This window comes from Oreochromis aureus, linkage group 20 (assembly GCF_013358895.1).
Source record: "Oreochromis aureus strain Israel breed Guangdong linkage group 20, ZZ_aureus, whole genome shotgun sequence".
NCBI lineage: Eukaryota > Metazoa > Chordata > Actinopteri > Cichliformes > Cichlidae > Oreochromis > Oreochromis aureus.
In genome coordinates, this window is record NC_052961.1 from 16,459,016 (window position 1) to 16,472,101 (window position 13,086).

Genomic DNA, 13,086 nt, shown 5'->3' on the forward strand with positions numbered 1-13,086 from the left:
AAATACTGGAAAAGAGATCTAAAGGAAGGACTGTGAGAGATGAAAAGCGGGAGATAGACAGATTGTTGATACGTATGGGTGTTAGCTCAAGATGGAGAGAGACTCTCTCTTACTAGTGCGCGCTCACTTTCTCATCCTAATGGGACTTTGTTTTGTAAGTGATAAGAGCAGACAGGATGAAATGCAAGGTTATTTCCGAGTTTGTTCACTCAATCATGACTACGGGAAATGTTCGTTTATGAATGGTCCAAGATTGTGTCTGAAAACGGTATCAGTGCACCGATCAGAATGAATGAGATGACCGCGTGATCACGGGGTGGCAACATGACATGAAGAACAACGAGATTACATGAATTGAGAAGTGAAAGGAAAGCTATGGTTCCTATTGAGATCGGTTACAAAAAGGAAATAAAGAGCTCATACGTATTTTAAGTCATGTTATACCAGAGAGTCATCTGCTGCTGATGATAGTACTTAACAGCCTCCATTAAAAACAACAACAAATAAACAAACCATCGCTTGTTGCACGGTTTAATAAACATACATTCTTTTTTAAGTATTAAAGTGTTGGGTGAACCCACATGAACTGCACTGCTTGAAGTGATAAACTTCTGGAGAATAATCACCTCGAATCTGCAGCCCTCCTCTGGTTTATAAAGCTTTACAACAAATTCAGCTCCTTGTTTATCTAACAGGCCCACAACTGCAACAAAAGTGAGAAAGTCTGCCTGATGCCGGGATTCTGAAAGCTGTTTTATTATTGCTCGACAAGCTGACTGTTCGTGCAGAAAACCCTAGAGCCACCGGGAAATGTTCTGGTTCTCCCGATAGGCAGTTTTATTTTTAGCTCTAAAGTAAATTGGTGACTTCATTGCTAGCTACAGGGATGCCTGTGCCCAACTATAGGTGGATTTTTATGACGTTTAAGAGAGCCTTTTCTATTGAAAAAGAGTTTTACAGTGTTTCAGAACTGCTCGATGTCTAAATAAAAAATAAAATAATAATAAGGATGCACAACTATTAAAAGCACAACTTCATTAAAAGTAACAAATATATACTGTAGGCCACAGTTTACAGAATTCCTTTATGTAATTCCCAGCATAACAAAATGGAATATTCAGCATTCAGACTGAAGGACACAGATTAGGAGCGATAAAAATCAAAGTTGTATCATTTTATACCATGTTTTATGGTTTTCCAGTTGCTGTTAGCCCTCTGAACCAAGTCTGCCCCCAGTTGGAGAGAGCCCTTCTCCTCCCTTCTCCTGCACTTTTTTTTCTACTGTAGTATGCCAAGAATATCTCAGGTGCCGGTTTTGTGAACAACAAAGCAGTTCCTGCGAAATACAACTATGCAGATCATTAAACCAGCTCAACATGACTGGGTTCTACTCACGTAGCTTTTGGTCTTTCGCCAGATGTTTCTGATTTTCTCTTGTATTTCACCTGCTAACCCGACCTGCAACTTCCTTTCTTGCCTCTTCATTTCACAAAATCTGAAATCGTAGAGTTTACTTAATATGCACATCTAACCTTGTTAGAACCAACTGACCTTCTGATCTGTATGACGAAAAAACTGCTGTTCAAATCTCGTCAGGTCACAATATGCAAGACAGTTGCAGTGTTGCTAAGACAGGGCATTGCTTCATTCCTCAAGTACACCCACAGCTTCATCTCACCCCTTTCCTCCTGCTTTTATATTTGGCGGTTGTCCAATGCATTCCTGTGTTATTGCAGTGGCTCTGAATAATGGGCATACAAAGGACATGCACAGACAGGTACACATGGACCCCAACCCCCAAACATACACTGTACTGCCCATTTCCTGCTGCTTGATATTTTCCTACCAATCCCCCCCACCCCCCACCACAAAGCTGAAATCTCTTCACAGCTGGAGGTTACTCCTGTTGACTGAGCAATGGGCCAGACGGGCAAGCAAACGTTGCACGCTGCACAATAGTAGTAGTGACATATAGTGGAACAAGATGCAGAATAACGCAGCCTTTCCTTGTGATATACACATTCAACTATCTACAAGGCATGCTAGAGCTACTATTCGAAATCCTCCAAAATACATAAACTGCGTACAGCACTGAGGTTTCAATGCCGACATCTGAGACACTTTTCAATATCATGGTTAATCACATCAATGCTAAATTCAAAACTCAGTTTGCTTAGCTGCAACATAAACTGTGTAATGATTTTGGAAAACATATGAGATGATATTCCAAGTTAATAATATGGAATAAATAATGTATGTCTGCGCTATTTTATACTGCATGCACATCTATGTATGCATTAATTAGATAACATTAAAAAAAAAACTGCTAAGGCTTTGGAGCTGCATTTGATACATTTAATATTTCATGAGAATAATAGTACTTTTCTTTTAATGCAATTGATGCATATGGAAAAAAGAATTCTCTTTACTCAAGCCATGCATTTCTATTTAACTTCATGAGAACATTTCATTATTCAGATGGAATGCTGCAAAGATAAAAAAAATTTTTTTGTATTTCCCCTACTATTCCCATGTCTGAGCCAAATGAATGGGGAAGAAAGAAGTGGTGCAGGATAAACAGACAAACAGGTGGAGCTGTACTGACTCACTTTGCACTGACAGCAGATTAAACAGATGACTAACGCCGAGGCAATTTTTCATTTTATCATCTTTGAGCTAAAGTCATGGGTTATTTAACCAAGAAATACCAATTCATTTATATTTATGTATGAATTATGTTTATCTTCTAAAGTTAGAAAAGCAGTGTTTAAGCTGAGCCTTGTGTTGCCTTACACGTGAAAGATGACTCCAAGATCTCACAACGAGGAAAACAGCTTAATAATTTAATACTGTTACTGGACTGTTATTTGATATAAACAGATACCGGAACAGGAAAAAGATGGAATGGTTTATCTCTAAAATCATTACAACTTTTTATTGTTAAAATGCAAATCACCCCAAAATCCAAGTAGCAAACAATATTACTGAACACTGCAGCTTTACACCTTTGCCTACTTTTCAGTTCCTGCTTTAAGGTATTGAGTAATGGCCAGAAATGTGGTTTTGTATGACATGATGTGAAGCTGACATTTGACAATATACAATTTCATTATTTTATCATAAATTTTTAGATCACGTATGAAGTGAATGAATTGGAATCCTGACGGTTAAATCCCCCTAAAATACATAGTTCTGGTTACACTGATATCTGTTGCAGACACATATTAATAGTCGCTCTTTTTTTTTTTTTTTTTTTAACTCAGCATAGTGGTCGTAAAACAGCTATGGCTACAGGTACTGCTGACGATTTCAGTCAAAAGTTACTTGTAAGTCCATATTGGGTAAATAATCAGCCTTTCTCACACATTCTTTGATCACAGGTGACCTGATTTTATGCTGCAAGGTTGCAAAAAAGCAGGGCACACGGAAAGAAGTCAGTTACATTGTTGTGGATTTTGAGGTGCGCAACTTGTCGCCTGCAGCTTTCAAAAATGCTTCTTGTCATTTCATTACCACCCAGCAATATTTCAAACTCATCTGCTATGGAAACATGCAGAAAACAGGAACAACCTAAAACCTAAACAACTAAACTGGACATCTGGAGGATCCTTCATAATATACTGCAAGTCATCTCATACCAGTTAAATACTTTTAACATAATGCTGGAAATGTTTGGTTTGCTTGAGCAGTAACCTAATAAGGATTTTGATTTTCCATTTAAGCTGGCAGAGACAGATGTTTTGTTACCTGGACCTCTTCAATATTGTCAGTTTTATCATTTAAGATGCTCTCCTGTGGCTTTAGAAGAGCCGTCTAATTGAGTTCTGGGAGATATGGTTTTCTGCTCTTTTTTATATTTACCCACAAACAAAAAACGAAATCCAGGTTATTTTTATTATCATTACTGGAAGCAATCCTCTTTTGTATACTGATTGTTAAAAAACTTTTTGCAATTCTACTGGAAAAGAAAAAGAAAAAAAGAAAAAAACAAAAGCAAAATTCCAGTCCACTTCATACTGGCAGACGTTTACATGTACACTTATATGACACAAGCATTTAAGTCAGCGTCATGTGTCAGTCAGGTGATTCATTTAGCAAAAGTAAGCAGATTTTTCCGATAATTACGCACAGCCACTGAATCCAGTAATCTGTTGTGGCCAGGAGCACCCACAGCATGAAGCATAACTACTTTTTAAGGACAGAACAGGACAGCTTACTGTGACTCTATCATTACTCTTACCTCACCTTTATTTTTATGTCAAGGTATAGAAACTAGTCCAAATGGAATATGCTTAAAGAAAATAATGGTAGATGAGCAAAACTTTACAGTTTCATGTCTCCATGAAACAAAACTGGAACTTCCACTATGTTTTCATGTAAAGCGTAGACAGCGAATATTTGCTTTCAGTAAATGGCTTTTGTGGGCAATGTTTAAAACCAGTGCTGTCCCTGCAATAATGATCCCCTAGAATCAGCAGTGCGTCACTCATCAACACACTGTGTGCATTTGGATTATGCCTCACCAGCATGTTTGACTGCCCTCAAACATTTGACCAAAAGTAACCACGGTAACCGTCTCAAAAACAAAGGGAGGCTCAGACCAGGTCAACAAAGACTGGGATTCTCCCCCAGATGATTAGGTTACATAAATGATTAGTGCCCCAACACAAGACCCTCAGTAAGCCTCTAAAATAACTCACTGCCCTCCAGCTAAGGCCTTAATTATACTTTCTTGTTTCTGCGAGTCCGTTAGGGTCTGAGCAACTGAAATTTTGTCATCATACAGTAAATGCGAGGGTCCCTATGGACATGTGCCTGCTAATTTTTTGAGAATGCTTGAACTCCACCCCAGGGATTTTACATTACAATACATCAACTGTGCATGTGTCCCAGATGCAGTCCCAGACGTCAAAGAAGAATATCAGGAACGACTACTTTCCGTGTCTGTCTCCAACTGTCCGCAACAGAGTATAATCAAGGTTTAAGAGGAATGACTACTCTGCTGTACTGTCTCTAGCTGTCCATGTCCATAACAGACTATAATCAAGGTGTAAGCAGTGGTATACCAACACTCACCTCCACTAGCTATCTGTTGATCAAATATCCAGGCAGCTAAGGAGTCATTTTACAGAAAAATGATTAAGAAGCATATGACTGTGCTTGCTATGCCCTTCTACTTGTATCTTAAAGAAGCTACAAGTAAAAAAAAACAAGAACAAACCAATAAAATAAAATGAGAAGGACATTTTAAATTTGAGTAAATCAGAGTTTAGATTCTTTATCATAATTTATTAAACCAACACTGCTGAGATTAAGTCAACTGTTCAGCACTTTTCACTTCAGTATTAGATTCTCTCTACTACTACCAAATAGACCCTCACCTTTATTCTTTGTGGCCTCTATCAAAATCAAAGTGCTTGAACCATTCCTCTGAGATTCTGATCCACGTTGACATGATAGCACTACACAGATGTTGCAGATCTGTGGGCAGCACCTTCAAGTTACTCATCTTTTGTTCCCCCACATCCCAAACACACTCTTTTGGATCGAGATCTGGTGATACAGTTGGTTATTTGACTACAAGGAAATCATTCTCACATTTAGGCAACCTGTCTAAAATTAAATGAGCTTGTACATGCCCGTTATCGTGCTGATAGCAGTCATTAGATGATCTTAGCTCTGTGTTCATAAAAGAACAACAACAACAACAATACTCAGGTAGGTTGTGCCAGTTAATAATCATCAATTGCTACCAAACCATTACTCTGCTTCACTAGTTACTCTGCTTTGCCTATTCTCTGTAAGTCCTAGAGAGGTGTACATGAATATCTTAGTAGAATATCTGGTGACATATCTGGAACTGGTGACTGGTATTTTCACACTACTGTCTGCAACCCGTATGTAAAAGTTGTATTCATCGATGAAGGAAATTAGAAAGATCAGGAATGACCAGTAGTAGGCTGGACACTGATTGTCAATATATTTATATTTATTATATATTGAAAACTTCACTCAAACACATCATGTAAAGAATATCACACAATAAACATGTATCAGGTTATTTTAATTTCTTCACTACACTTACAGTTTAATCAATTTAATCTTGTTTACTGCTTCCTGCAGTGGCAGAGTTTTAAGTCACGTGTCCTTTTCATATGTGTAAATGCATGTGCAGAGGTAAAGGGTCTACACTGAAGCAGAAATAACAATTTATATGTGTTTATTGAAATAATGAGGCAAGCGGTCTTCTGACCCGTCAGGGTTACTTTGTTTTATTTATACTAGTTCTAATGAAGTTTACTGAGAGGTCCTATCTATACAATCTCAATCCAAAAGAGATGTCTCTATCCAAAATCCCAAATTACTATAATGGCTGAATCAATGACGATTTGTCATCATACAGACCATCATGGGAACCAGGATGGCATGTCTCTATGGTTCCTGTGACAATAAAAACTAGTCAGTCCTGGATGGGAACAAGTCCTGAGGGAACCATGGCAACTGCAGTGAAAATGTCAAACACCAAAGTAGAGGAATTTTAGTGTCTGGACTCTCAGGCATTCAACTTTGTGTGCGTTTAGATTTCATACAGTTTTCTACTTACTATTAAATCAGAGAAGTCCATTTGCAGCTGTCTAAAGAGAGTCACAAAAGTTAAAGCTACATAATTAATCCCTATTCAGCACGCTTGTCTATTCACAATGAAATCCACCTGAGGCAGCTTGGCACACAGTTAATATTTCACCCTGGCTCTCTCTAGCTTCTGGAAATTAGCCTGAGGTTGCTGGCTAATTCCAGCAACTTCATGTAGCAGGAGGGTGTTAGAGGGAGTAAGAATAGTACTACACTAGGCCTCTAGGACCAGGATAAATTGCTTTAAGAGTGCCAGAGAAGCTCAGGCATTAACATTGAGACACCAGCATCAGCACAGAAGTAACTGACCCATCAAGCACAAATGGGCTCCAAGTATTATGACACACAACAGGCCGCATTTTCCAGAGACAACTCTACTCACTTGCACTTAAATACACACACGCATACACACTCACTTAACACTGCAGTGCACAGACACCATTATTATTACAAGTGGATCTCTACTGGAGTACAGCCAATTTTTAGTTCTGTGATTAGCATCAGCCATGCTTTCAAACTCTGCGTATAAACACCAACAATACAAGACTTAACAGAGGCAGTTTTACTACAACTAGTACTTATTTGGATTTTAGTTCTTCTAGTGGTGCTTAAAATGCTCATCAACTGCCTGTTTGTTCTTAGTCAAAGTACAGATTTAACAAATCCATTAAGCATAATGAACTAAAGTGTAATGCACCTTGACAAAATTAATGATTTACCCCATTCAGACTAGAGTAACAGGGCTGCATTTGAACATGTTGTTGTTACAAACATGTACTATGCAGACCTAATGTGGGATTCCCTAGAAATTCCAAACTGCAAATTTAAAAATATTATCTGTCTTATCATTATAAGAGTCTTCCTCCCGTAAACCTTCCCACCTCAGAAGTAATTTTTTACTCAAATTAGGATTCAAATGATCCCGAAGTAAGGTAGCCACTTAAGTTGGAAACTTTTCCAGGCAGGAAGTGGCTGCACAAACAAATAGATGCACATAAGTGAATCATACAAGTTCGCACTTGCAACACATAGTGGGCGTGGCCAGAGGAAATGGAAAATGCTCTGGGAAAACAGCTTGCTCAGGAACACACTGCAAGCAGCATTACAACATGGAACTGCCCTGATTGCTCTGCCCGTAAAGTGAGGAAAGGGCACATTGCCAAGCAAAAATTCAGAATGTGGTCCTTCTGCAAGTAATTTCTTGAGACAGGGTGGGGAGAATGCCTTTAGCATTTATTTATCATACTATAGTACTACTACAAAGCGAACAAGAAATGACATTGTGATGGAAGTTAGATTATCAACTGCAAATGGATTCTGCAAGTGGTGATCTATTGTAAGAAAATAAGCTACAAGAAATAGACTTTTTTAAAATTACATTTCATGGACATCCACTGGGAATAATTCTATAGCAATAAATATATACGTTTTTAAACACACAAAATGCCACATGTTACATAATTTAAATGTGTAGCCATAAACTACAAATATGTTGAAATTCAAACATGCTAAAATGTGTTTTGCAAATGAAAGTTATGGTTTTCATTAGCACAAGATAAGAAATTGCTTGATTGGTGTGATTACATTGCAAAAGATATTTAGGTACACTGAAATAAAACGATTCACGATTCACACCTAATTCATGACTTCTTTTATGAGTTTCTATGAGTTCAAAAAAAAAAAAAAATCCTTTTATGATTTCCGAAGCATGTTTCAGTGAAAGAAGAGATTAATCCTGCAGATATTGCTAAAAAAACAAAACAAAAGAAAACAAAACAAAAAAAATATTTTTATAGATTATTTTAGCAAATTCACATTAGATTTGACAGTCTACATTTAGAAATTCTAAATAGCTAGTTAGGGCAAGAGAAACATTTCTTGTGCAGCCGAGAGGATGTGTGGTAACCACACAGGTTCAGTGTGTGTTTGCTTTGTAGTAGTCTTCCCATAATTGCTTCATATGCGTAAAGCAATTTAAAAAAACAAAACAAGAATGACTCAATAGGGCACACCTAGATTTGAATCAGGTACAAGGTAAAATGGAAATGTCATTACAGAAGGAGTTTCGCCTGCACTTTTCTATTTTGACAGAAGGGTAAACAGGGTCTCCAGTGTCAAAGAGAGGCACCTGGTTTCTTGTCTTCCTTGCTCTCCCTGGATATGGAGGTGTGTGTGTGTGTGTGCGTGTTGGTGTTCAGACCTATAAATAGAGGCTTTGTCTTCCCTAGCGCTCGCTCCAGTGGGATCCTCACATGTTTTAATTAAATAAACTGCTTCTATCAGGCCCAGCTGTGCCCTGCATCCCCAGTCTGCATCAGTCAGCATCCGTGGTCAGGGACAACATAGAGGATGTGGTATCAGTGGATATGAGTACATGCAGACAGAGAAACTGAAGGAGGCAGAAAGTGCACAGAGAGCGGCAAAGAGAGAGAGAGTAAGCTGTGAAATTGGGGCATGGTGCACTAAAGCCACCTGAGTATCATAGGAAGCCCTGTTCAGGTGCACTGGATGGGTTCCCCAATGTGCAAACCAGCAGAAGGAAAGGAGCTCAGTTCAGCTCTTTCATCCTCCCCTCTTCATTTCCCCTCCTAACCCTCTTGCCCTTTTTAATTGTGAAAATTCCTCTCTATACTCTGAACTATTCTGATTTACTTTTCAGTAAATCTGTTCACATTAAAATGTGTGACAGCCCAAAATGATGTATTTCATACATTTATCAAAGGGAGGAAAGATGGTCATACGTGTTGCTTAATGGTACAGGATTTTGTTGTTTAACTTATTAAACGCACATTGCATGCTGGGAGAAAACAACTGCAAAAGTAAAGCTACTCCTAAGTATTTTCTTGGAATATTTGTGTAGAATGTAGCAGCCGTTTCACAGAAAAACGTTCTGAGAACTGCATTTCCATTGGTCAACTCTTAAAAATGTGGTCAAAGCTAAGGGAAGTTCAGACTACAATGTGCAAAGTGTGGTCACAGTTTATCAGATCAAAACTAACATTAAAATGTCAACCCGACAGTTTTTAATACTCAAAGTATACACAGCAGGTAACAGCATTTTGTATGTCTGATTGTTGATTTATCATTCAACTTGTCTGTATCATTATTATGAACTTATTTTAGGTAGGCACGTAGGTCCAAGAGATTAAAGCCATTCAAAATGATGTATCCTGTTGGGGAAACTTCAATCGAACTGTATCATTGTGCCATTGTTTCAGATATTCAATTTATACTTCTGTGTGTCTGTGAGACATGCTACCAGCTCACTGATGCATCACTGACCACAGAATGTGAAACTTCTGCTTATGTCTCTGAATCAATATCACTGCCAGTGAATAAAAGATAAAAGATCACAACATATGGTTAAAAATAAAGAACAAAACCACTCCCTTTTTAAGCACCATTGACAAACCTTCAGTTAAGGTCTGCTGCCAGAGCTCACCCAGGCTCCCCAAGTGTAAAAGACTAAAGTGAGGCTTTTAGTAACAGCAGCAAAGCTGCCTTGTTTTCCTGGTTACCATCTATAATTAATAGACTGGCGCTTCTGGTTCTTGTTCTGCCTCTAAACCAAACCCATTAATCTATGTGACCATTGCAGCCACACAATAGCTGACACCTAGGAAGAAGAATACAGGCATGTGCACCTCTCCGTCAGTTACCAGACACCATCAATGCTCGAGCTGGAAAATAGTCAACTAAATGAAGAATTTTCACATTTAGAGAAATCATTGGTCTCTGTTACTCAGACCCAACACAGGCTATTCCTGTCAGCAATGTTTTCTCCATATGAGAATTGATTTGATTATTGATTAAGGTGCCCAAAGCTGGTAAAAAGCGTGAATAGATCAATATCCATTTAGATGAGGAAGAAGTAAAAGCTTTTTCTTTGATGTTTTAGAAAGGCTACAGTTAGATCACATGAATGTCATCTTTGTGTGTGTGTGTATGTGTGTGTGTGTGTGTGTGTGTGTGTGTGTGTGTGTGTGTGTGTGTGTGGGGGGGGTAATTATGTACCATGTGGAAATTATTTATGCATGCATAACCATGCTGTTGCTCCTTTACACATTAAACATGCAAACACCTTATCTCATCCTGCTTTGTTTGTTTTTTCTTCTTTTTTTTTGCTGTATAGTTTTGTGAAAGTTATCATGTGCATGACTGCATGCATCCATACCTTCGCAACAATGTGTTTTGTAATGTTGCTGCATCCCTGTACACAGTGACGTCTTTGTCGGCGTTCTTAAATCTAGTTACCGGAACAATTGGAGGCAAAGTCCATATTTTATTAGGTGAATATCAGTGTTTCATCAAAAGCTAATTAGTGGAAACTTATAATAAGCAAAGGCAAAAGTCCACTACATTCTATGTCATCCTCTTTTTTTATTGTGGTGGTGGTAGTGATAGTGGTGGGAGGGTGGAAAAAGTAATTGTCTTGCTATTTTATTCAAACATGGAGAAACGAGAGGAAAGAAGCTGTTCTTCAGACAAACAATCTCTTGGTTTATTTTGGCTCAGATTGATGATTTGTGACATCTAAGAATAGAACTAAAACAAGCAGTTACCATTTCACTAAGAGAGCCTGACTTTAACTACCAGCACAGTTAACCCAAACAGGACATCCACTCAGTAAATAGCAAAGCATCAAAGTACTTCTAACTTTTAAGCACTTTTAACTGCAATCTTGACTTCCTCAAAAATATCTGTTAACTTTCCTTTTCTCCTCGTCTAAAAATAGATCAATATTCAAAACCATGCTTTTGCTCCTTATTTACATATTAAACACCAAAACGTCCTATTATAGCCTGCCTTTTTCTGTTTTGTTTTTTTTCCTTATGCTATATGGTTCTGTGACAGGCTGAAAATGATCGTGTGTGATTGGGCATAGCCTATGTATGGATGTATGCCATGTGTTTTGTAATGTCACTGCATCCCAGTAAACAGTGACAATAAGTGCTTCTTATCGTATCTGTCAGCGTTCTTAAATCTAGTCAGCGGAACAATTGGAGGCAAGGTCCATATTTTATTAGGTGAATATCAAGGGTCGTCAATGTTCTTAAAGGTAATTAGTGGAAACTTATTATAAGCGGAGGTAAAAGTCCACATTTTATTAGGTGTATATCAAGATAAGCGCGGAAGAATGAGCTAAAATTGGGTAGCTGTTAGTCCAAAATAGCATACCTAGTTGTCCAGGCTGATAGGATGAATGGGCCACGGCTGAAGCTACAAGGCCCTAAAATAAGGATGTTCGAGATGCTGAGGTGACGGGGATGTCCACACACACACACACTCAGTAACGCAAACAGAGAGTAAAAGAACAGGAGAAGGGTGGAGATGATGAGAAACGTTAATGAATTAATTATAGGAGGTATTCAGGACATGTGATATTACACAATTGCATGTGACTAACAGGCGGCATATGATCCAGGAATGACTCGCTTGTAAGTGATCCCTATGCTCAGGTTGACACCGCAGATGTCATTAAGGCTCATGTATCCAAGATTCATAAAGTATATCAAAGAGAGATAGAGAGGGAGAGAACTGTAAAATTCATATGATTCGGCGTTGATAAGTCTATCAGTGACATCAGGGTATCTGAAATGAGGGCCAGAATACCACATTTTGTTCTGTGCTGCCTGACGTTACGATGAGCAGTATAATCATAGCCGTTAGGCCTGCTAACATCGGCATGAATATAATAGCCACGCTCATCAGTGATACTATTATTATAGTGTCCAGGTACATGGATATTATAGACTGAACTCCAGCATCCCAGATGGACATCATCATCATCATAGATTGGGAGATGAGTACAGGCGCATGGCAACGTCTTTTCTCAGCCGAGCTGTCACACATGACCTAACAGCCCATACAAACAACCTCACTACATCCTCATCACCAATAATTTTTGTAATAAATTCATCAATTTGACTTGACTTACCGATTCCGGGGGCGGAGTAGATGAAATATAGTGCCGAGGTGGACAGTGTAAAAAGGAATAAAAGCCCAAGGAATGACCTTCTCCGGAACCGCAAATGTGTCGGCATTATACAGGCAACAGAAGCACACACAGGCACGTTCGCGTTTCTAAAACGATGGCAGACCCGTTTCGATGTATCCAGATGCCAGAGCCAGTAGTCCGGTGGCGGTGTGTGTTAAATGAGCCGAGTGGAGTGGTAGGGCTGCGGCAGGGGAGAGCCAGGCGTCTAGGAAGTCCGTCTATTTCCGCGGCAGGTCGAGTATAGGACCACCAATATTCAGGAAATGCACTTAAATTCCATTACTTTTTTGGTTTAGGTTCGCGGCGGGTCCGATGACAAAAGGTCTGATACCGGCAGCACACTTTGAACTGGCCTGATATACTCAGTGTAAGACCATCATCTGGGTTCCACAGTAGTCGCCGATGGTGTTGCCGCTCCTGCGTTTTGCCTTGCCTCGCCTGCCCAGCCCTATGAA

General features: G+C 38.9%; 1 protein-coding gene across 1 annotated transcript in view; it reads right to left on the bottom strand.

The window, feature by feature from the left end:
• Positions 1–13,077, bottom strand: part of b4galt5 (UDP-Gal:betaGlcNAc beta 1,4- galactosyltransferase, polypeptide 5) — a 31,049-nt gene extending 17,972 nt beyond the window's left edge. Inside the window, exon 1 of the mRNA XM_031745460.2 lies at positions 12,572–13,077. Coding sequence (XP_031601320.2) covers positions 12,572–12,677 — 106 coding nt within the window. The 5' untranslated portion in view covers positions 12,678–13,077. The remainder of the gene's footprint in view (positions 1–12,571) is intronic.
• Positions 13,078–13,086: the final 9 nt, after the last annotated feature.